General features: G+C 41.8%; 1 protein-coding gene across 1 annotated transcript; it reads left to right on the top strand.

The window, feature by feature from the left end:
- The first annotated feature begins 20,087 nt into the window (after nt 1-20,087).
- Nucleotides 20,088-22,562, top strand: KDM4D (lysine demethylase 4D). The gene is made up of 2 exons (XM_055422920.2): nt 20,088-21,596; nt 22,325-22,562. Exon 1 carries the CDS (start codon nt 20,088-20,090, stop codon nt 21,585-21,587), a length of 1,500 nt encoding a protein of 499 aa, XP_055278895.2. The 3' UTR covers nt 21,588-21,596; nt 22,325-22,562.
- Nucleotides 22,563-25,132: the final 2,570 nt, after the last annotated feature.

The raw sequence follows: 25,132 nt of genomic DNA, 5'->3' as shown, positions 1-25,132 counted from the left end.
GCATTCCCTATTGAAATTCCTGCTGGCTTTATACCCCCAGGAAAAAAAGTTTATCCTGAAAAAGGTATATAAGTACTAAAGACCCAAAATCGCAAAAACAGTCTTGAAAAATAATAAAAAATTTGGAGAACTCATACGTCCCCATTTCAAAACTTCACTGCAAAGTTTCAATTATCAAGCCATTGGTATAGGGGCAGCTATATATAGTTTAATGACTGTAAACTTGGATAGAATCAACAAAACTTTCAAGACATTTCAACAGTGAAAGAATAATCTTTTCAATGCATTTGGCTTGAATAATGGATATCCTTAAACAAAAGTCTGAATCTGGATCCCTACCTCACACCATATTTGGAGAAGGAAATGGCAATCCTCTCTAGTACTCTTGCCTGGAAAATCCCATGGACAGAGGAACCTGGTAGGCTATAGTCCATGGGGTCACAAAGAGTCAGACATGACTAAGCAAGTTCACTTTCACTTTTTTCACCTCACACCATACACAAAAACTAAGTCAAAGGTAATCATAGACCTAAATGTAAGCTAAAATTATAAAACTCTTAAAAAACATAGAAATGTATCTCCATGATCTTGAGCTAGGCAATAATTTCTTAGCTAAAACACCAAAGGCATAAGCGATAAAGAAAACTGATGACTTGGATTCATCAAAATTCAAAACTCGTGCACTTCAAAAGATGCAGTTAAGAAACTGAAAAGATAACCACAGACTGGGAGAAAATATTTACCAATCATATATTCAAAAAAGAACTTTTATAATCAGGACATATAAAGATCTCTTGCAACTCAATTAATTATAACACATGCCAATATGAGCAAAGGATTTGAGTAGAAATTTCTTCAAAAAAGATATGAATGGCCAATAAGCATAGTGACAAATGCTCAGCATCATACGTTGTTCAGTTCAGTCGCTCAGTTGTGTCTGACTCTGCGACCCCATGAATCACAGCATGCCAGGCCTCCCTGTCCATCACCAACTCTCGGAGTTCACTCAAACCTACCTCCTTCGAGTCGGTGATGCCATCCAGCCATCTCATTCTCTGTCGTCCCCTTCTCCTCCTGCCCCCAATCCCTCCCAGCATCAGAGTCTTTTCCAGTGAGTCAACTTTCGCGTGAGGTGGCCAAAGTATTGGAGGAAATGCAAATCAAAATGAGATACAACGTCATACTAAAGTGCTATAAAAAAAAAAAAAGACAATTACAGATGTTGGTGAGGATTTTGAAGAATTGGAACCGTCATATATGGTTGATGGAAACTGAAAATGTTGCAGGCACTTTGGAAAAATAGTTTCTCAAAATGTTAAACATAGGGTTAGTATCATTGTTCAGTTGCTCAGTCGTGTCTCACTATTTGTGACCCCATGGACTGCAGCACACCAGGCTTCCCTGTCCTTCATCATCTCCCAGAGCTTGCTCAAACTCATGTCCATTGAGTTGGTGATGCCATCCAACAATCTCATCTTCTGTTGTCCCCTTCTCCTCTTGCCTTCAATCTTTCCCAGCATCAGAGACTTTTCCAATGAGTTGGCTCTTTGCATCAGGTGGCCAAAGTATTGGAGCTTCAGCATCAGTCCTTCCAATGAATATTCAGCACTGATGTCCTTTAGGATTGACTGGTTTGATCTCCTTGCTGTCCACGGGACTCTCAAGAGTCTTCTCCAATACCACAGTTCAAAAGCATCAATTCTTCAGCGCTCAGCTTTATGGTGCAACTCTCACATCCATATATGACTACTGGAAAAACCATAGCTTTGACTATACAGACCTTTGTCAGCAAAGTAATGTCTCTTCATTTTAATATGCTGTCTGTGTTTTGTCATAGCTTTCCTTCCAAGGGGCAAATGTCTTTTAATTTCATGGCTGTATTCACCATCTGCTGTGATTTTGGAGCCCAAGAAAATTAAGTCTGTCACTATTTCTATTGTTTCCCCATCTGTTTGCCATGAAGTGATGGGACCAGATGCCCTGATCTTCATTTTTTCAGTGTTGAGTTTTAAGCCAGCTTTTTTACTCTCCTCTTTCACTTTCATCAAGAGGCTCTTTAGTTCCTATTCACTTTCTGCCATGAGGGTGGTGGTGTCTGCATATCTAAGGTTATTGGTATTTCTCCTGGCAATCTTGATTCCAGCTTGTGCATCATCCAGCCCGGCATTTTGTGTGATGGACTCTGCATATAAGTTCAATAAGCTGGGTGACAATATACAGCCTTGACGTACTCTTTTCCCAATTTGTAACCAGTCTGTTGTTCCATGTCCGGTTCTAACTGCTGCTTCTTGACCTGCATACAGGTTTCTCAGCAGACAGGTAAAGTGATCTGGTATTCCCATCTCTTGAAGAATTTTCCACAGTTAGTGTGATTCACACCATCAAAGGCTTTAGTGTAATCAATGAAACAAAAGTAGATGTTTTTCTGGAATTCTCTTGCTTTTTCTATGATTTGGTGAATGTTGGCAATTTGATCTCTGGATCCTCTGCCTTTTCTAAATCCAGCTTGAACATCCAAATCCAGCTTGAACTGGAAGTTCTCAGTTCACATACTGTTGAAGCCTAGCTTGGAGAATTTTGAGCATTACTTTGCTAGCATGTGAAATGAGTGCAATTTTATGGTAGTTTGACCATTCTTTGGGGTTAGAACGAGAACTGACCTTTTCCAGTCCTGTGGCCACTGCTGAGTTTTCCAAATTTGCTGACATATTGAGTGCAGCACTTTCACAGCATCATGTTTTGGGATTTGAAAGAGCTCATCTGGAATTCCATCACCTCCACTAGCTTTGTTACTGTATGACCCAGCAATTCTACTTCAAGGTATCTATACAAAGAAAAAATAAAAAACATGTCTACCCAATATGAATGTTCATAACTGCATTATTCATAACAGCCAAAAGAGTACAACACAAATGTTATCAACTGATGGATGGATCAGTTCAGTTCAGTCTCTCAGTCGTGTCCGACTCTCCGCAACCCCGTGAATCACAGCACGCCAGGCCTCCCTATCCATCACCAACTCCCGGAGTTCACTCAAACTCATGTCCACAGAGTCGGTGATGCCATCCAGCCATCTCATTCTCCATCGTCCCCTTCTCCTCCTGCCCCCAACCTTTCCCAGCATCAGAGTCTTTTCCAGTGAGTCAACTCGTTGCATGAGGTGGCCAAAGTATTGCAGTTTCAGCTTTAGCATCAGTCTTTCCAATGAACACCCAGGATCGATCTCCCTTAGAATGGACTGGTTGGATCTCCTTGCGATACAAGGGACTCTCAAGAGTCTTCTCCAACACCACAGTTCAAAAGCATCAATTCTTCGGCGATCAGCTTTCTTCACAGTCCAACTCTCACATCCATACATGACCACGGGAAAAACCATAGCCTTGACTAGACGGACCTTTGTTGGCAAAGTAATGTCTCTGCTTTTTAATATATTACCAAGGTTGGTCATAACTTTCCTTCCAAGGAGTAAACGTCTTTTAATTTCATGGCTGCAATCAGCATCTGCAGTGATTTTGGAGCCCAAAAAAATAAAGTCTGACACTGTTTCCACTGTTTTTCCATCTATTTCCCATGAAGTGATGGGACCAGATGCCATGATCTTTGGTATATTCATAACAATGGAATATGATTTAACCATAAAAAGAAGAAACATGCCTATAACATGAATGAACCTCAAAAACATGCTGAGTGAAACAAACCAGACACAAAATATCACATATTCCATTTATATGAAATGTCCAGAATAGGTTAATCTACAAAGACAGAAAGTCGATTAGTGGTTGCCTAGAGCTGAGAGTGGAAATAGGCTGTGACTATAAATGGGCATGAGGTTTATATGTGAAATGATGGAAATGTTCTAAAAGCACATTGTGATGATGGCTGCACAGCTCTGTAAATATACCAAAAAAATCACACTTAAAATGGGTGAAATGTTTGTTATGTAAATTACATCTCAATAAAGCTGTTTAAAAAAACCACTTGAAGCAAATATGATAAAACATTAAGATGTCAATTCTGGTTGGTTGGAATGCAGGGATTTGCTATATATTCTATTTTATCTATTTTTACTGTTTCTCAGAAACAAAAAATTAAGACACCATAAATTCCTAGACCCCAATTTCAAATGAGATAGATGTATTAATTTACAGTCTTTTGATTATACTCTCACCTTCAGACACTGTCAGTTGCCCCCATTCCCAGAGGAAATTACTTAGAACGTTCTTAGCAAATCTTACCAGTCATATATAGCAAACCCAACTCTCTAGTGCCTAACTCTTATTTAAATATAAGTGAGGTGAAGTGAAGTTGCTCAGTCATGTCCGACTCTTTGTGACCCCATGGACTGTAGCCTATGGGGCTCCTCTGTCCATGGAATTTTCCAGGCAGTAATGGAGTGGGTTGCCATGTCCGTCTCCAGGGGATCTTCCTGACCCAGGGATTGAACCCAGGTCTCCCACATTGCAGGCAGACGCTTTACCATCTGAGCCACTAGGGAAGCCCCATTTAAATATAAGCCAAAGGTAATTAGATGTATGAGGAAAGCATGTAACATGAAAAAAGAGAAACCAAAACACCTTGGAAGGGTGAATTCAGAGGGAAGCTGACATAATGTAGAGAATAAATGAAACTTAAAAAAAAAACTATTAATATTTCAAAAGAGAAAAATCTTCAGCCATGAAAAATATTGGAAATATAAAAGGAATTCAGAGAACCAAAAGAATTTCTGAAAATTAAAAATAATTGCTGGAAGGCTTAGAAAATGAACAAAGATGGAGAATAAGAGAAAAATAAGAAAATTAGAGGATCAGCCCAGAAGGTCTCATATCGAACAAATTATATTTCCAGAGAGAGAAAACTGAAAATATAGCGGAAAGAAATAAAGATGGAATAAGAGAATTCTCAGCAATGAAGAATTTACATCAGAAGATCTAACACAGTAACTGGCAAAAAAAGGACAACCATATTTTGATGAAATCTCAGAAAATAAGGAGCAAAGAAATAATCATCAAAGTGTTCAAGGAAGATAGGTTACACAAAAAGCATCAGAAAGCAGATTAGTTTTGGATTTCTAGAAGCTGTAATTCAATGGAACATTGTCTCCAGAATCTTGAAAGAAAAAGGTAGAGCACAGACATTTTCAGACATGAAGATTATTTGTGGCCAGTAACGTTAGAATTCTGTCTTTGTATCTGAGGAAATTAGCACATTATAACCCCTACCTTGCCAAGTGGTAAGTCATTTATCCAATATCTGTTATAGCAAAGACATAAGTACATGAGCTTAGTTCTTCCAATCCGACATTTCCATGGAAGCGCTCAATTTGAAGAAATGTGTGGAAGTCAGTTTTGTACAAGATGTGCCCCTGGAGGAGGATGGTGAGAGACTGACTTTTAGAGGCAGCAGTGACATAGGTTTTAGCTAGTGATGTCCCTTGCTCATGGTCTTTGACCAGAGAAGGTATAGAATATATAGATGGTTGGATAATTTGAGTGTTCTTCCTGGGTGCACGGTCACCAAACCCTATTCTCTGGTCCTCCTGGAGATTCTGTGAGCTACTTCATAATGTCTAATGATGCTTCCAAGGATGCTCCTGATGGATACTCCACCAACCCAAGAAAATAAACCAGGAAAAAAGATTGAGATTGGGGGGGTGGGGCGTAGATTAGAGGATCTAACATAATAGAGAAAAAGAACACCCAGAATTTCAGTGAACAGAAACCCCAGGATACAGTCTGTGCAACAGCCTAAAGATTAATCAGTCCAGATTCAAGTAAGCATATGGAGGACTCCAGGAAGAATATTTCTGAAAAGAGAAATTAGATTTGGTACGTGAAGTGTTTTATGTATTCAGAAGAGATTCACACTACTGGGAATTAATCTGGGGATGAATTAATATAAAACTAGGCAAATGAAATAAGGCATTAATTAACTATAGGATAACATTTTGTACACGAAAGGCAGTGCAATCATGGTACACTACATGATTCAGCTGTATCTAAGATTGTGTGGTAAAACTTCAGACTTGACTTAACCAAAATATTGGTTAATAGTTATAACCAATTATATATGAGAGGATGGGGTAGGGGAAGTCTGTGTGTGCTGGGATGGAGCAAAAGAGAACTAGATCCATGTCTTTCAATAGTTTATGTCCACAATATTTAAACTGCAAAGTCTAGAAATACTGGAAATACAAGATACCAGAAACAGTTACAATATGTAAGAGTAAGCCTTTGAGGAGTGGGAATAAGGGATAGGAAGTATATTTGTCAGGGTTCTTTATTGCCTAGAGAATTTACCCTTAGGCAAAAGAGGTTGGTTCTGTTTTGGGTTTAGTTTTTCAGTGGTTTTATGGAATCTCTGGGAGAATTGCAAGAATTAGGATTATATACTACTCAAGAAATATATTAAAAATTTATTGACAATTCAAAGAAGCCTGTGTTAGAATTAAAATTCGAGTGGCTGTGTCATGGAGATATGAGTTCAAGGACTTCTGCCTGACTGCCAGATACTGCTATGATTGCCACAGCATCCATGTAAGAGCGAAGTAAAGAGAGAAGTCTCTGAGGTTAATATTCCCAGGCTCAATTTACTACATGTCACAATGAAATCATTACGAGACATTTAAGTTGCTGATTTAAAGGCCAAGTCATTGTCTTTGTCATGATTAAATTTCTGCTATTCGACTGGATCAGTATTTTTGCCATCCTGTTCATGCCTGACACTTCCCATCATGTGTCATTCTCCTTTATGTCCACACTCCTGGATGTCCCTTACTAGGGAGTCCGCATCAAATATTGGCATTTGAGATTAAAAGGGTCCAGGAAAAGGTACCTTTTCATCTCTTTTCCACACAACTTCTCAAGAAGAGAATGTTGAAGCTTGTGGAGCATAAACATGCAGGTATCTCAGAAAGAAGCAAGCACCTCTCATAGAAGGGATTTATTAAGTGCCCACTGAAGGTGCAAGCTAGCTTCAAGTGAAACAGTCTGGAGAGTTCCCATGTCAACAGTTTGTTTTAAGCACCAAATAAATGGTGCAGGCAAACAGTGCACATGGAGTGTAGAGGAGTCTTTACCAACACCTAGGGTTTGCAGGTTCGGAGCGTCCCAGGTGGCACTAGTGGTTAAAGAACCCACCTGCCAATGCAGGAGACAAAGGATACTGGTTCAATCCTTGGGTCAGGAAGATTCCCCTGGAGAAGGACATGGCAACCCACTCTAGTATTCTTGCTTGGAGAATCCCATGGACAGAGAAGCCTGGCAGGCTACAGTTCATAGGGTTGCACAGAGTTGGACACGGCTGAAGCAATGAGCACACATACAGAAGGATCCTTCAAGCAGGAGGTAATTTAGGTAACAGTGAGAGAAGAAAGTGGGGCTTCCCTGGTGGCTCAGACAGAATCCACTTACAATGTGGGAGACTTGCGTTCGATCCCTGGGTTGGGAAGATCCCCTGGAGGAGGGCATGGCAACCCACTCCAGTATTCTTGCCTGGAGAATCCCATTGAAAGAGGAGTCTGATGGGCCACAGTCCATGGGTTCGCAAAGAGTCGGGCACGACTGAGCGACTAAGCATTGCATTGAGAGAAGAAAGGTGAGAGCCGAAGTGCATGTATTTGGAGCTGGGAGTTAGTTTTAGGAACCGTTGGGAGAGACAGTTGGGAAAACGAGATAAAGACGGTGCTTTAAAAACATTTACTTTGTTCCCTCCCAAACTCCACTGGAGTGACAATAACAGGATCTTTGTTTTAAGAAGTAATAAACAGGGCTTCCCCGATGACTCATTGGTAAGGAATCTGCTTGCCAATGCAGGAGACATGGGTTTAATCTCTGGTCTGGGAAAATCCCGTATAGCCTTGGAGCAACTATAAACCCTTATGCCACAATTACTGATACCTGCTTACCCTAGAACCCACAACAAGAGAAGCCACTGCAATAAGCCTGCACACCACAACTAGGAAGTAACCCGTGCTTTCCACAATGAAAGAGCCCATGCAGCACAGAAGACCTAGCATAGCCAAAAATAAAAAATTAAAATTATACATACATATATATATGTAATATACAAAGAAAATGGTAAAGGAGGTAATAGAAAGTGGAGTAGCTCAGTCATGTCCGACTCTTTGCGACCCCATGGACTGTAGCCTACCAGGCTCCTCTGTCCATGGGATTTTCCAGGCAACAGTACTGGAGTGGGTTGCCATTGCCTTCTCCAGGGGATCTTCCCGACCCAGGGATTGGACCCGGGTCTCCCGCATTGTAGACAGATGCTTTACCATCTGAGCCACCAGGGAAGTCACAAAGGAGATAATATAGAAGCAAAATTTGAAAACAGAAGGACAAGTAGAAACTGATTTGTCAAACCCTGGAAAGCTGAATCTTAAATTGGCAGTGGGAGTCAAGAAGCAGCTCATTTGTCTCTAAGAACCCCAGGAATTCACAGGTACCTCGGGATGTGACAGTTAAAAAGGGGCTAAGGAGGAACTGTTGGAAGTCTGTCTCAGAAGCAGTTAAGATTAAGTAATTAAGATTCCGCCCCTCCCCCTCTGGGCAGCAGAGTAAACTGCTATCTCACCCTGACAGAAAACTAAGCTTCATTGTCTAGAGTGGCTGAGAAGGATGTGCTCTGAACTGGGAATTTCAGGGAACCACTGGGAGTATGGCTGTCAAAGGGGAAACCGGTTGATTTACTGAACCTCCACAGTTGGATATTTTGTCAAAGGGGAAACTGGTTGATTTACTGAACCTCCACAGTTGGATATTAGAAAATTCAAGACCCATTTTCTGTGTGGTGGGGAAACCAGGCCTGTCCCCTCAGGGGGAAGATTAGAAGATTCTTTACTGCTGAATATCACCAGTTGTAGAGATACCAGCATCAGAGCTTCAGTCAGGAAACAGCCCAGCCAGATCACCATATGGGGAAGTATAAGTCACTAAAACCATCCACACACCCAGAGCTTCTAATAAGCTCCTTGCGCCATACCCTTATATTTGAGCCTATTACTCAGGATCACCAGACATTTGAGGAAAGCCTTGAACCTGAAAGAAACCAAAACAAACATAAAAAGAAATTTCAAAGGACCAGACTCTGCAGGAGGGGAAAGTACATCCAAAAGTAAATGACATTTTGGTATTTTCTGAGAGATGAAGTAATGCTCAAAATTCTCCAAGCCAGGCTTCAACAGTACATGAACTGAAAACTTCCAGATGTTCAAGCTGGATTTAGAAAAGGAGAGGAAGCAGAGATCAAGTTGCCAACATCCACTGGATCATAGAAAAAACAACAGAATTCCAGAAAAACATCTGCTTCATTGACTACGCTAAAGCCTTTGACGGTATGGATCACAATGTGAGTATCAAACCACCTTACCTGCCTCCTGAGAAACCTGTATGCAGGTCAAGAAGCAACAGAACGGGATATGGAACAACAGACTGGTTCAAAATTGGGAAAGCAGTATGTCAAGACTTATTAAGCTTATATGCAGAGTACATCATGTGAAATGCCGGGCTGGATGAAGCACAAGCCGGAATCAAGATTACCAGGAGAAATATCAATAACTTCAGATATGCAGATGATTCCACCGTTATGACAGAAAGTGAGGAGCAACTAAAGATCCTCTTGATGAAAGTGAAAGAGTAGAGTGAAAAAGCTGGCTTAAACTCAACATTCAAAAAACGAAGATCATGGCATCCAGTCCCATCAGTTCAGTTCAGTCGCTCAGTTGTGTCCGACTCTTTGCGACCCCATGAATCACAGCACGCCAGGCCTCCCTGTCCATCACCAACTCCCGGAGTTCGCTCAAACTCATGTCCATCGAGGCGGTGATGCCATCCAGCCATCTCATTCTCTGTCGTCCCCGTCTCCTCCCACACCCAATCCCTCCCAGCATCAGAGTCTTTTCCAGTGAGTCAGCTCGTCGCATGAGGTGGCCAAAGTATTGGAGTTTCAGCTTTAGCATCAGTCCTTCCAATGAACACCCAGGATTGATCTCCTTTAGAATGGACTGGTTGGATCTCCTTGCAGTCCAAGGGACTCTCAAGAGTCTTCTCCAGCACCACAGTTCAAAAGCATCAATTCTTCGGCGATCAGCTTTCTTCACAGTTCAACTCTCACATCCATACATGACCATGGGAAAAACCAGAAGCTGTATACAGTTAGCAAAAACAAGACCAGGAGCTGACTGTGGCTCAGATCATGAACTGAGAAAAAATTTCAGAAGACAGTGATAAAGAGAAAATTGAAAGAAGAAAAGACATAAAAATTAGAAGTTGAATTCATGAGGTCTGGCACCAAAATACAGGTGTTAATGTACAGAGGGAATAACTACAGGAAATTGTCAAAGAGGCAACTAAAAAGTTTTCCTAAAACTAAAGAACCTGAATTTTGAGATGGAAAAGATTTTAGAACACTGGAACAAATAAAAGCTCCTGTAAACTAAGAGGGAAAAAGGAAAATACAGTGAACTAAGACAAGGAATCATTTTTGCAACTCCCTTACTCCTCATGTCATACTCATAAAATGATAAAAAGTTGAAAGAAACAAAACCCATTAGTATTAAAGGCATAGTTAAAATCAGAAATGGAGTAGCCCTCATAGTCAACGAAAGAGTCCAAAATGCAGTACCTAAATGCAGTCTCAAAAACGACAGAATGATCTCTGTTGGTTTCCAAGGCAAACCAATCAATATCACAGTAATCCAAGTCTATGCCCTGACCAGTAATGCTGAAGAAGCTGAAGTTGAATTGTTCCATGAAGACCTACAAGACCTTCTAGAACTAACACCCCAAAAAGATGTCCTTTTCATTATAGGGGACTGAAACGCAAAAGTAGGAACTCAAGAGATACCTGGAGTAACAGGCAAATTTGGCCTTGGAGTACAGAATGAAGGCTAATGGAGTTTTGCCAAGAGAACACACTGGTCATAGCAAACACCCTCTTCCAACAACACAAAAGAAGACTCACACATGGACATCACAAGATGGTCAATACCGAAATCAGGCTAATTATATTCTTTGCAGCCAAAGATGGAGAAGTTCTATACTTAATCAGCAAAAACAAGACTGAGAGCTGACTGTGGCACAGATTGTGGACACTTTATTGCCAAATTCATACTTAAATTGAAGAAAGTAGGGAAAACCACGAGACCATTCAAGTATGACCTAAATCAAATCCCTTATGATTATACAGTGGATGTGGGAAATAGATTTAAGGGACGAGATCTGATAGAGTGCCTGAAGAACTATGGACGGAGGTTCATGACATTGTACAGGAGACAGGGATCAAGATTATCCCCAAGGAAAAGAAATGCAAAAAGGCAAAATGGTTGTCTGAGGAGGCCTTACAAATAGCTGTGAATAGAAGAGAGTGAAACGCAAAGGAGAAAAGGAAAGATATCCCCATTTGTTCCAAATGAATAGAGTTCCAAAGAATAGCAAGAAGAGATGAAAAAGCCTTCAGTGATCAGTGCAAAGAAATATAAGAAAACAATAGAGTGGGCAAGTCTAGAGATCTCTTCAAGAAAATTAGAGATACCAAGGGAACATTTCATGCAAAGATGGGCTCGATAAAAGACAGAAATGGTATGGACCTAACAGAAGCAGAAGATATTAAGAAGAGGTGGTGGCAAGAATACACAGAAGAACTGTACAAAAAAGATCTTCATGACCCAGATAACCACACTGGTGTGATCACTCACCTAGAGCCAGACATCCTGGAATGTGAAGTCAAGTGGGCCTTAGAAAGCATCACTACGAACAAAGCTAGTGGAGGTGATGGAATTCCAGGTGAGCTGTTTCAAATCCTAAAAGATGATGCTGTGAAAGTGCTGCACTCAATATGCCAGCAAATTTGGAAAACTCAGCAGTGGCCACAGGGCTGGAAAAGATCGGTTTTTATTCCAATCCCAAAGAAAGGCAATGCCAAAGAATGCTCAAAATACCACACAATTGCACTCATCTCACACACTAGTAAAGAAATGCTCAAAATTCTCCAAGCGAGGCTTCAACAGTACGTGAATCATGAACTTCCAGATGTTCAAGGTGGTTTTAGAAAAGGCAGAGGAACCAAAGATCAAATTGCCAACATCTGCTGGATCATCAAAAAAAGAGAGTCCCAGAAAAACATCTACTTTATTGACTATGCCAAAGCCTTTGACTGTGTGGATCACAACAAACTCTGGAACATTCTTTGAGATGGGAATACCACACCTGATCTGCCTCTTGTCAAGAAGCAACAGTTAGAACTGAACATGGAACAACAGACCGGTTCCAAATTGGAAAGGAGTACGTCAAGGCTGTATATTATCACCCTGTTTATTTAAATTATGTGCAGAGTATATCATGAGAAATGCTGGGCTGAATGAAGCACAAGCTGGAATCAAGATTTCTGGGAGAAATATCAACAGCTTCAGATATGCAGATGACATCATCCTCATGGCAGAAAGTGAAGAAGAACTAAAGAGCCTCTTGTTGAAAGTCAAAGAAGAGAGTGAAAAAGTTGGCTTAAAGCTCAACATTCAGAAAACTAAGATCATGGCATCTGGTCCCGTCACTTCATGGCATAGAGATGGGGAAACAGTGGAAACAGAGACTGTTTTTTTCGGGTCCAAAATCACTGCAGATGGTGACTGCAGCCATGAAATTAAAAGATGTTTGCTCTTTGGAAGAAAAATTATGACCAACCTAGACAGCATATTAAAAAGCAGAGACATTACTTAGCCAACAAAGGGCCATCTAGTCAAACCTATGGTTTTTCCAGTAGTCATGTATGGATGTGAGAGTTGGACTATAAAGAAAGCTGATCACCAAAGAATTGATGTTTTTGAACTGTGGTGCTGGAGAAGACTGTTGAGAGTCCCTTGGACTGCAAGGAGATCCAACCAGTCCATCCTAAAGGAAATCAGTCCTGAAAATTCATTGGAAGGACTGATGCTGAAGCACAAACTCCAGTACTTTGGCCACCTGATGCAAAGAACTGACTCACTGGAAAAGACCCTGATGCTGGGAAAGATTGAAGGCGGGAGGAGAAGGGGATGACAGAGGATGAGATGGTTGCATGGCATCACCGACTCAATGGACACGAGTTTGAGCAAGTTCCAGGAGTTGGTGATTTACGGGGAGGCCTGGCATGCTGAGGTCCATGGGGTTGCAAAGAGTTGGACACGACTGAGCGACTGAACTGAACTAACATACAGAAAATAAAAAACTCATAAGGCAATATTTATCTGTCTCTGAATGGGGAAAGAACTTTCTAAACTTAAAAGCCATGAAATGCATTACATAGGAAAACAGACTCACCTTTTTAATAAGACTGAAATGAATGTCAAAAATCATTTAAAACTAAATATAAATTTAAGAAATGGCAAACTGGGAAAAACTATAACTAGATTGAACAAGAGGTTTAATATGTAAACTATTCATATGAGCAGTTTGTAAAATATTCATATCCTATGTAAAATATGTTAAATATTCACATAATATGTAAAATGTTCACATAAGTAGATTAGGCAAAACACTAGAAGCATATTAGAGAAAAATGGGCAAAGGATATGAACTAGTGCATATGATAAAATCCAAATGGCTAACATTAATTAAAGAAAAAAAAGTCAATCTTAGTAGTAATCCAAGAAGTATAATTTAAAACTTGGGCTACACTTTTTCACTCATGAATTATTAAAAGATTTTTTTCAGAGCAAAATTAATAGTAAGGATGTAAAGTGATATCTTTCTGGAAAATTTTGGCAATATGAGTTAAGGATCTTAAAATGTTTAAACTTTACAATGTGGTAATTCCATTTCTAAATATCTAATCCAAGGAATATCATTGTTTAACTGATATTTTACTGTATATATTGATCTAAGTACTTAAATATAGGATATTTATAAATGAGTAATAAATGGAAAAGTAAAAAAATAACTGTACAACAATAGGCAGAAAGTTGAGTCACTTATCTCCATCAAATAGAATTTATTGAGCTGTCAAATATTATGGTTATAATTATTTTCAATAAATGGTTAGTAGACATTATAATTTGAGAGGAAATTTATTAAACACATCGTTTAGATATTGACTGTCAGCAGAAACAATGGCTAATGCTTGAGGCATTTTGTCAACAGTTCCCATCTGGAATAATAAGTTTGAAATATGCATGCTACATGAAAGACAAGAAGGCTTTCCTGCTGTCCTTAAATTGTTGTGAGCAATCTAGACAGTGGCCACAGTGAGAGGGAGTTTTAAACCTCACTTCACTTCTTACCTTCTCAGTTAAACACACACACACACACACTTCACTTCTTACCTTCTCAGTTAAACACACACACACACACACACACACACACACACACACACCCCAGAAATCTTAGAGAAATTATTTTTTAAAGACTTCCTAATTTCCAGAAATCCATTAACTCTAATTATTCTGATAAACACACACACACACACACACACACACCAGAAATCTTAGAGAAATTATTTTTTAAAGACTTCCTAATTTCCAGAAATCCATTAAGTCTAATTATTCTGATAAAAATATTCTTCTTCAATTGTCAGAATTGTCAAGTTTCCTTAGATGAAGAATTTTTGTGTTACTTGGGAATACCATGAATAAGGGTAAAATGGAAGAGTATCTAAAATGAAAAGGTCTATATTCACCTAGTACTTGTGACTCCAACTGAAAGCAACACGGAGGCAGTCTCACAGTAAAAGCAGCCATCTGAGACCCAGAGAAAGCATATATCTGGAGCATGGAATGATCACTGTCATTGTACCTGCAAATTCTGAGAAGTTTTGATTTGAGCACAAAGTTACACTTACAAAATCAGAGTGTTTCCTTTGGATGCTCAATATCTGAAGACTAATGTTTACATAGATGGTTTTATATAGATGGTAGCCCAGCCTCATTCCTCCTAGGATCCTTAGAAATGTAAAAAAGGAAATAACTTAGTTTATAAAACAAATACAGGGGACATCCTTGGTAGTCCAGTGGTTAGGACTCTGAGCTTCCTTTGAACCAGGGGCACAGGTTCAGTCCCTGGTCAGGGAACTAAGATCCTGCATGCCTCTTGGCAGGCTTCTCAGCTGGCCTTAGTGGTAAGGAGCCTGCCTGCCAATGCAGGAGTCATAAGAGACGGGGGTTCCATCCTTGGATTGGGAAGATCCCCTGGAGAAGAGAATGGCAACCCACTCCAGTATTCTTGCTTGGAGAATCCCCATGGACAGAGGAGCCTGGTGGGCTCCAGTCCATAGGGTCACAAAGAGTCAGACACGACTGAAGCGACTTATCATACACACCTGCATTCCTCGTGGTACAGCCAAAAAAATAGAAACAAATACAGAGCAGTCAACTCAAAGCTTATTTTAGTTGTCTATTAATAATTCGATAAGAAATGAGGGCCTATGTGATACTCATAATCAGCATTATATTGTTTATTAGGGGAAAGACACTTAACATGGCATTTAAATATTTGATATTAATTCTCCTTCTAAATTGTTTCACTTTTCTCTTTTCTTTAAAGGAACTTTTCAGATAGAAAGAATGAAATATTTGACTATATATTCATAAAAACATACCAAGAGTTTTAAATAAAATCATTGTAGAAAAATTTTAAAGATTAAAAAGTTAGGGTGAAAACTTCCCTGGGAGTCCAGTGGTTAAGACCCTGCCTTCCAATGCAGGGCGCACTGGTTCGATCCCTGGTCAAGGAACTAAAATCCCACATGCTGCAGGGCACGGCCAAAAATTAAACAAAATAACTGGCGTGAGGTGGGGAGATGATCACCTGATACAGGTAATGTTGGTACTTGTAGATCCTCAGAGTTCAGCTGGAGTGGTGACAGCTGTAAGTAGGAGAGGAAGGCAAGCTGGGTCTTCGGGGTCTTATACAAGGAAGGAGAGCACAGGAAGCTTTCCCGGGGTATACAGATGACCCTAAGGCTTTATAGTAGATTATCAGGGGATCCCCTGACATCATTGACTGTATGTCTGGGGAGAGGGAGATGAAATAGCCAACAGTAACTAGGATAATTGTATTACCATCCTGGGAAAAAATGACTTCTAAAGGAGGAAGTTAGTTTCAGGAGACAGATGATCAGTTTGTACTAAACAAGTTGATTTTCAGGTGCTCAGTGGCAGGAGAAGCAAATCAGAAACTTAGGAGAAAGTCAGTGCTCTTAGAGAAAGCTATGGCAATAAATAATATTTTAAAGATAGGGAGAGCAATACTAAGGAAAGCCATGAACATAAAAAGGAAACTTTAAAGGGGGAAATAAAAGGAGTTAAAAGAGAGATGAGAATTGAGCTTTGAAATAAGTCTGCATTTTGTGTAGTATAAAAAGTAGAACCAAGTAGGAAAAAAAAAAAAAAAAGAGTTAAGAGGATTATCAGTGCCCTGGAGGTCAGAGAGATTTTAGGAGGAAGAAGGAGGTGTTCCATGAATCAGTGATGTAGAGAGATAAACTGTAACTCCTGGAGCAGTATTTGAGAGATAATTTGATGATTTATAGAGATGGATTCCAGTGGAAAAGTGGGGTTACAATCAGAAGACAAGAGAGATGAGCAAATGTGTTTGTGAACATAGATTATTTTTGTTTATATTTTGGTATTGAAAGGAAGAGTTGGACATGACTAAGCAACAGGACAAAAACAATTGAAAGGAAGGTGAAAGGACAGTAGCCTATATCAAGAAAGAGACTGGTGATTTAAGAAAGACAAAGGTGATGGTGATTATGTATTTAGTTTTGGAATGAGTTCAGCTCAGTTGCTCAGTCGTGTCCGACTCTTTGTGACCCCATGGACTGTAGCACGCCAGGCTTCCCTGTCCATCATCAACTCCTGGAGTTTACTCAAACTCACATTCGTTGAGTTGGTGATGCCATCCAACTCTCATCCTCTGTCATCCCCTTCTCTTCCCACCTTCAATCTTTCCCAGCATCAGGGTCTTTTCCAGTGAGTCAGTTCTTCACATCAGGTGGCCAAAGTATTGGAGTTTCAGCTTCAACATCAGTCCTTCCAATGAACACTCAGGACTGATCTCTTTTAGGATGGACTGGTTGGATCTCCTTGCTGTCCAAGGGACTCTCAAGAGTCTTCTCCAACACCACACTTCAAAAGTATCAATTTTTTGGTGCTCAACTTTCCTTGTAGTCCAACTCTCACATCCATACATGACTACTGGCAAAACCATAGCTTTGACTAGTCAGACCTTTGTTGGCAAACTAATGTCTCTGCTTTTTAATATGCTGTCTAGGTTTGTCATAGCTTTTCTTCCAAGGAGCAAGCGTCTTTTAATTTCATGCCTGCAATCACCATCTGCAGTGATTTGGGAGCCAAAAAGAGGAGGAGAAGGGGACGACAGAGAATGAGATGGCTGGATGGCATCACCAACTCAATGGAGATGAGTTTGGGTAAACTCCGGGAGTTGGCGATGGACAGGGAGGCCTGGTGTGCTGCAGTCCATGGGGGCACAAAGAGTTGGACATAACTGAACGACTGAACTGAACTGAACTGAAAAGGATTAGGAAACAGAGAGAGCACTTGAAATTGAGTTAATGAAATAGTTTGCTGTCCATCTTTTTTTTTTCTTCTAAATTTAATGAGACTATTACTTTTGTTTCACTGTGAAGAATGATCCTTGCTATTTTTTTACATTAAAATTCTTTATCTTGCAAAAGAAGTTTCCCTTGATGTTTTGCAAGTAAGAATTTTTAAATCATTTCATCAAATGCTATTTTTGGATACCTACTATATGATGATATGTTTCATTCCCTTTAATATTCTGAATTATACCATTATATTTTCCAATGCTGAATCATTCTTGCATTCTATTTAGTCATGATGTATTATTATTTTACTGTATTGCTACAGCATTTCATTGGATAATATTCCATTTTATGCTTTTATCTATGCTTATAAACAACGATAGCCCATAGCTTTATTTTCTATTGTCCGTTATTTAATGTTGCTATCAGAGATGAGAATAGCCTCATCTGAGTAGCTTTCCACCTTTTTCTATACTCTGAAACAACTTGAATAGTAAGAGTTAACTGTTTCTTGAAAATTTTCTAGATTCACATATAAAATGATGTGTCTCCTGGACTTTCAAGGGTCGTACTTTGAACCAGATCTTTATACTGGGATATTGAAGCTTTCTCATTTTTCTTGGATCCATTTTGGATATGTATCCTCCCTAGAAAATTATTTTTCTCTCTTATCTTTGGAAACTTTTGCTGTCATGTTGCTCCTAATATTCTCTTTTGAGATTTAAAAAATTCTCTGCTGTGACCAGCTTTGTGCCCTATTTCATTCCTAGTAACTTATTTTTCCCTTCTTCCTTTTTTAAAAAAAGTATTTCTTTTTGGTGGCTCTGGGTCTTCGTTGCTGCGTGTGGGCTTTCTCTAGTCTTGGAGAGCTGGGGCTCCACTCTGGTTGCGGCTTGCTGGCTTCTCTTGGCAGCGGCTTCTCCTGTCGTGGAGCGCCAGCTCGAGGCATGTGGGTGTCGGTTGTTGAAGCAGGCAGACTCACTAGTTGTGGTGCATGGGCTTAGTCGTTCTTAGGCACGTGCAGTCCTCCCAGACCAGGGATTGAACCTGTGTCCCCTGCATTTACAGGCGGATTCTTATCCTTTGTACCACCAGGGAAGTCCCCTTCTTCCTTTTCTCATGCTCAGTTATTCCCATGATTTGTTGCTCTTAATAATTTCTTCCAAGAATATTTTTGGTCATCAGCTTTCTGTTTTATATGTTATCTCTCATTAATTTCATCTTTATTCTTTGTTAATTTTTAATTCTTCTTTCTCTTTTTAAAAAAATTTTAAAAATACTTTTTTAGTTTTTCTCTTCTCTTTTTAGCTTCTTCAACTGAATGTTTAGTTCATTTATTTTCAATCACTCTTCCTTTTCCTTTTGTTATAATAATATATCTCTGACTCCTTTAATGCTTTCCATCCTAAACTCTATTTTTAAATATATTTATTTAATTAAAGTAAAATTTTAAAAATTTAGCTCACAGAAATCTGTGAAAATCTTTATAGCTTGCTGAATTATGACAATGAACCATTCTGATGGCTGTGTTTCCCTGTATTCCAAACAGAATATTTATATTACTCTAGAAACTTCCTAATAACTCCACTCATAATCTCTCTCCTTCACAAAGGTAACCACTATTATGACTTCTAACATAGATTACTTTGCCTCCTTTTTATCTTTGTATAAATGGAAGCATAGAATAGATATTCTTTTGAGCCTAGATAATTAGTTTTATGTTTATAGAATTAGGCCTGCCTGTATTTTCATGTAATTCTTATTTTATCTCCATTGCTGTATTGTATTACACTGTATGAATATACTATGATGTGTCTATCCATTCTACTGTTGATTGACATTTGGGTTGTTTCCAGTGTTTAGTTACTAGAAATAATGTTGTTTTGAACATTCTTGGACTTGACTTTCAGTGCATAGCCATACACATATCTAGGCATGTGGTAACAGTCGAATCATAGCAAAAGGGTAAACTCAGTACATATAGTACTGTCCAAATTGTTTTTCAGAGTGAGTGTATGATTTACATTCTCCTTACTAGAATATAAGAATTTTCATTCTTCCACATCACTACCATTTCTTGTATTGTCAGTCTTGTGAAATTTTAGTCTTTATATGAGCATACAGTTATATTCCATGATACAGTTTTATTTGTAGTTCTCTATTAACATTTTCCAAACATTAGATTTCAACCTTTCTGTATTATATATATATATATTTTTAGGTTTTGTTTTCAATACCACTCTGAAGACACTAATTTGAGATATCTGTCCAAGACTGGGTAACTCAATATACCTCAAGGGGACAGAGCCAAAGGCCAACTGAGGAACATCCTAGACCTGCAGGCTCAGCCACCATTAGTCCTGAGCAAAGCTTCTGTCCAGACTGGATTCCCCTGGAGAAGCAGCAGGCCTAAGCAGTACCATCAGTATTAAAGTCCACTGGGCATTCCTTCTGACTCACAGATCCTCAAACCGTTTTTGAAAAAGTAACATTTTCCAGCATCCTCACCTATCCAGAATATACAGAAAAACTTGGCAGTTTGTTTCATATTAATGGAAGCTATGAAGTCCAGTTGTGCTCAGAACCCAAGTTGTAGCATAATGATATTTCATCCAACCAAAGAAGAGTTTACTGATTTTGATAAATACATTGCTTACATAGAATCGCAAGGGGCCCACCGAGCAGGCTTGGCTAAAATAGTTCCACCCAAGGAATGGAAAGCCAGACAGACCTACGACGATATCAATGACATCTTAATAGCCTCTCCGCTCCAGCAGGTGGTCTCAGGGAGGGCAGGTGTGTTTACTCAATACCACAAAAAGAAGAAAGCCATGACCGTGGCAGAGTACCGCCACTTAGCAAATACTGAAAAATACCAGACTCCATCACACTTAGATTTTGAAGAACTGGAACGAAAATACTGGAAAACCCGCCTCTTTGAGTCCCCAATATACGGCGCGGACATCAGTGGCTCTTTATTTGATGAAAACACGAAGCAGTGGAACCTGGGACGCCTGGGAACCATCCAGGACCTGCTGGAGCAGGAGTGCGGGGTGGTCATCGAGGGCGTCAACACCCCCTACCTGTACTTCGGCATGTGGAAGACCGCCTTCGCCTGGCACACGGAGGACATGGACCTTTACAGCATCAACTTCCTGCACTTCGGGGAGCCCAAGACGTGGTACGCGGTGCCGCCCGAGCACGGCCGGCGCCTGGAACGCCTGGCCGGCGCGCTCTTCCCGGGCAGCTCGCGGGGCTGCGAGGCCTTCCTGCGCCACAAGGCGGCGCTCATCTCGCCCACGGTGCTCCGGGACAACGGCATCCCCTGCGGGCGGGTGACGCAGGAGGCGGGCGAGTTCATGGTGACCTTCCCCTACGGCTACCACTCGGGCTTCAACCACGGCTTCAACTGCGCCGAGGCCATCAACTTCGCCACCCCGCGCTGGATCGATTACGGCAAAGCGGCCTCGCAGTGCAGCTGCGGCGAGGCGCAGGTGGCCTTCTCCATGGACGCCTTCGTGCGCATCCTGCAGCCCGAGCGCTATGAGCTGTGGAAGCGCGGGCAGGACCGGGCGGTGGTGAACCACGCGGAGCCCGCGGCGCCGGGCGGCCAGGAGCTGAGCGCCTGGAGGGAGGTGCAAACGCTGGGCCCCAAGTACTACCCGCCTCGCCGCACCGCCGGCCCGCCCCAGCCCGCGTCCGAGGGTACCGACCCCAGAGCCCCTGTGCGGGCCGTGTCCCTGTGCCCCTTGCCTCCCCGGGGTTCCTGCTCGGCCTCCCAGTTTGCCGCTGTTGCCGGCAGCAGGTCACGGAAGCCCAGCCAGACCCCTCTGCTGTCGCCAGGTCCGTCGGTGGCGCCCTGCCTCCACCCAGTTGGCAGATGTGGTTCTCGTCGTCGCCCTCGGGAAAAGGGCACTCAAGAGCTGACTGCCCCCATTGGAGCTAAGAGGGGCCTCGCCTTAGACCGCAAGGCTCAGGACCCCAAGGCTCAACCCCTGTCTGCAGAGGGACGGGTGGACAACCCTGCCCCAACGAGCCCTGCCTCCTGCTAAGGCCTCCAGGTATGACTGTGGCCCTGTCCCATAACCCAGCCTTTGTACCCCACTGCTTTTGGGTGTGGGGGATCCTCAAGAGCGGTCACATTGACATTTCAGAGGTTTGGGTATTTGCCGGTCATTAGTCTTGCATGCGGAGAAGGCAATGGCAAGCCACTCCAGTACTCTTGCCTAGAAAATCGCATGGACAGAGGAGCCTGGTAGGCTGCAGTCCATGGGGTCGCTAGGAGTCGGACACGACTGAGCGACTTCACTTTCACTTTTCACTTTCACACATTGGAGAAGGAAACGGCAACCCACTCCAGTGTTCTTGCCTGGAGAATCCCAGGGACGGTGGAGCCTAGTCGGCTGCCATCTATGGGGTCGCACAGTCAGACACGACTGAAGCGACTTAGCAGCAGCAGCAGCAGCAGTCTTGCATGGGGGCTTCCCAGGTGGCTAGTGGCACAGAACCCACTTACCAACATAGGAGACCCAGGAGAGGTGGGTTCCATTCCTAGGTAGGGAACATGCCTGGAGGAGGGCATAGCAGCCCACCCCAGTATTCTTCCCTGAAAACTCCCATGCACGGATGAGCCTGGTGGGCTAGGATCCTTAGGGTTGCAAAGAGTTGGACATGACCGAAGCAACTGAGCACGCGTGCAGTCTTGCATGAGGGTCTCTCCTGTGTTGCCCCTGGAAGTGCTGGGTCCATGGTGTTTACCCAATTCTCCAATGTTTGTTCTTTCTCCCAGAACCTGGAATCTTCAGATACTGCCAACTCCTGTGTCACCACCTGAGGCTTCATCCACTGGACACTCTAGTGACCGTGTGAACTAGGCCCTGCTGAGGCCACCAGAGCCGATCTACCTCAGATCCCATCCTGTGGGCCAACTCTGGATGCTGCCTAGCTTCTGCAGAATCTTCAGCTTTGAGTACTCTCCAACTTTTCTCCTTTTCTTCTTCCTACTTCCTTTTCACCCACCCCTTGCTTCTGCCACACAAACCTCTTTTGACCAATTAGGGCAGTAGAGGCTCAGATAATAATATATAATATTTCTGAGTCTTTAATGTATTGAAAAAGTGTTCTCTGCCAGTATTTGTTTGCAACTATATTAAAGGCAACCAGAAAGTTAACATCTGACTTGATTTCTGGGATTGTTCATTCAATCATTTGAGAGGTGGTAATGCTTTTATGCACTTTTCTGAATAGTTATATCAAAACATTTAAAGCAAAACTACTTTTATGAGCTTGTTGCATTGTATGGTGTTGATGAATGACTTGGGGGTTGATTGTTGGGTTCTGGCTGACTGGCTGGGTTGGGGGATTTGGTTTGCAGCCATATCTTAAGGATGACTTGGTAGAAATCACCTGGGAGAGATGAGCCAACATGGGACAAAGAGTGCTGACTCTCCACGGTCTTCTCGATGTTGTAAGTCCATTTCACATGGTTAAGTCATGGATACATCCCAATAAATGAATCCACACATAAATGAACAAGAATTTCAAGTGGGCATATGTTCTGTGAAGCAATGAAGGGATGGGATGAGACAGCGGAATGGGTAGTCTGGTTCCAGTGTCAGGAAATTCTTCCTAGAGCAGGAGATCTTTCCCAGTCCCAAATGACAAGAAAGGATGTCCAGAGCTGATTTCCACTTGGAAGAAACAGCAAGTGTAACAGACGTAACACAGAGCTTGGGGTTGTTGTTTTTGCAGAGATAGAAAGGAAGCTCCTTTGTGTCTGGGGCCTAGAAAGGGGAGAGACAGGGTGCAAGGTATATAGGACCTTGTAGCTCATGATGAGTATTTGAGTTTATTCAACTTGAAATGAGAAGGCTTTGGAAGTTTAAAACAGCACTTGACATGATACAATTTGCATATTTAAATAACCACCTCCATTGTTCTGTGCACCACGTGGGGACAAGAGAAATAGTTAAAACAGGTGAGAGTCGCTCAGTCGTGTCCGACTCTTTGCAACTGCATGGACTGTATCCCACCAGGTTCCTCTGTCCATGGAATTCTCCAGGCAAGAATACTGGAGCGGGTTGCCATTCCCTTCTCCAGGGGATCTTCCTGACCCAGGGATCGAACCCGTGTCTCCTGCATTGCAGGTGGATTCTCTACTGTCTGAGCCACCAGGGAAGTCCCAAAACAGGTGAGAGTTGATGGTTATTGACTCAGGCCTTAGTGTTGAAAATGCACAGAAGTGGCCAAACAGAATAAATTTTGAAAACTGGATGCAGAAGGAAACATTTTAGAGATACAAAGCACATCTCTCTTCCCTCCAGCTCTGCCCCCACAGAATTTCCAGAAGACTTTGGAATCTGAAGCACCATGTAAAACGAAAGGGAACAGTCATGATTAAGTAAGGCTTCTTTGCAGTTCTAATTGAGGAATGGCAAAAGCTCACGTCTCATTCCTGTCACCATGCAGCGAGGCAAATTTGTGGTAGTGTATTCTGTGGAAAATTGAAATTAAGAAACTGAACTTAGGGATTCCAGGCACAGTGGAGGACGGCAGTGAAATGCTTGGCTGACAAGATGATTAAACCCAGTATTGAGATGGTGGAACCACAGGATGGATGCTGACTGGGATTACTGGGCAGGTAGCAGCCCTAGAGAGCACTTGGACCACCATCAGTTCAGTTCAGTTCAGTCGCTCAGTCGTGTCCAACTCTTTGTGACCTCATGAATCACAGCACACCAGGCCTCCCTGTCCATCACCAACTCCCGAAGTTCACTCAAACCCACCTCCATCGAGTCGGTGATGCCATCCAGCCATCTCACTCTCTGTCGTCCCCTTCTCCTCCCGCCCCCAATCCCTCCCAGCACCAGAGTCTTTTCCAGTGAGTCAACTCTTCGCATGAAGTGGCCAAAGTATTGGAGTTTGAGCTTTAGCATCAGTCCTTCCAGTGAACACTGAGGACTGATCTTCTTTAGAAGGGACTGGTTGGATCTCCTTGCAGTCAAAGGGACTCTCAGGAGTCTTCTCCAACACCACAGTTCAAAAGCAATCAGCTTTCTTCACAGTCCAACTCTCACATCCATACCTGGCCACTGGAAAAACCATAGCCTTGACTAGATGGACCTTGGTTGGCAAAGTAATGTCTCTGCTTTTGAATATGCTATCTAGGTTGGTCATAACATTCCTTCCAAGGAGTAAGTGTCTTAATTTCATGGCTGCAATCAGCATCTGCAGTGATTTTGGAGCCCCAAAAATAAAGTCTGACACTTTCCACTGTTTCCCCATCTATTTCCCATGAACAGATGGGCCCAGATGCCAAGATCTTAGTTTTCCGAATGTTGAGCTTCAAGCCAACTTTTTCACTCTCCTCTTTCACTTTCATCAAAAGGCTCTTGAGTTCCTCTTCACTTTCTGCCATAAGGGTGGTGTCATCTGCATATCTGAGGTTATTGATATTTCTCCCGGCAATCTTGATTCCAGCTTGTGCTTCTTCCAGCCCAGCGTTCCTTATGATGTACTCTGCATATAAGTTAAATGAGCAGGGTGACAATATACAACCTTGACGTATTCCTTTTCCTATTTGGAACCAGTCTGTTGT

Source organism: Moschus berezovskii, chromosome 14, assembly GCF_049115385.1.
Source record: "Moschus berezovskii isolate FMDL1 chromosome 14, NW_MosBer_1.0, whole genome shotgun sequence".
NCBI classification, from domain to species: Eukaryota; Metazoa; Chordata; class Mammalia; order Artiodactyla; family Moschidae; genus Moschus; species Moschus berezovskii.
The sequence above is the reverse complement of the archived record's forward strand: the minus strand, read 5'-3'. Positions and strand labels throughout refer to the sequence as shown.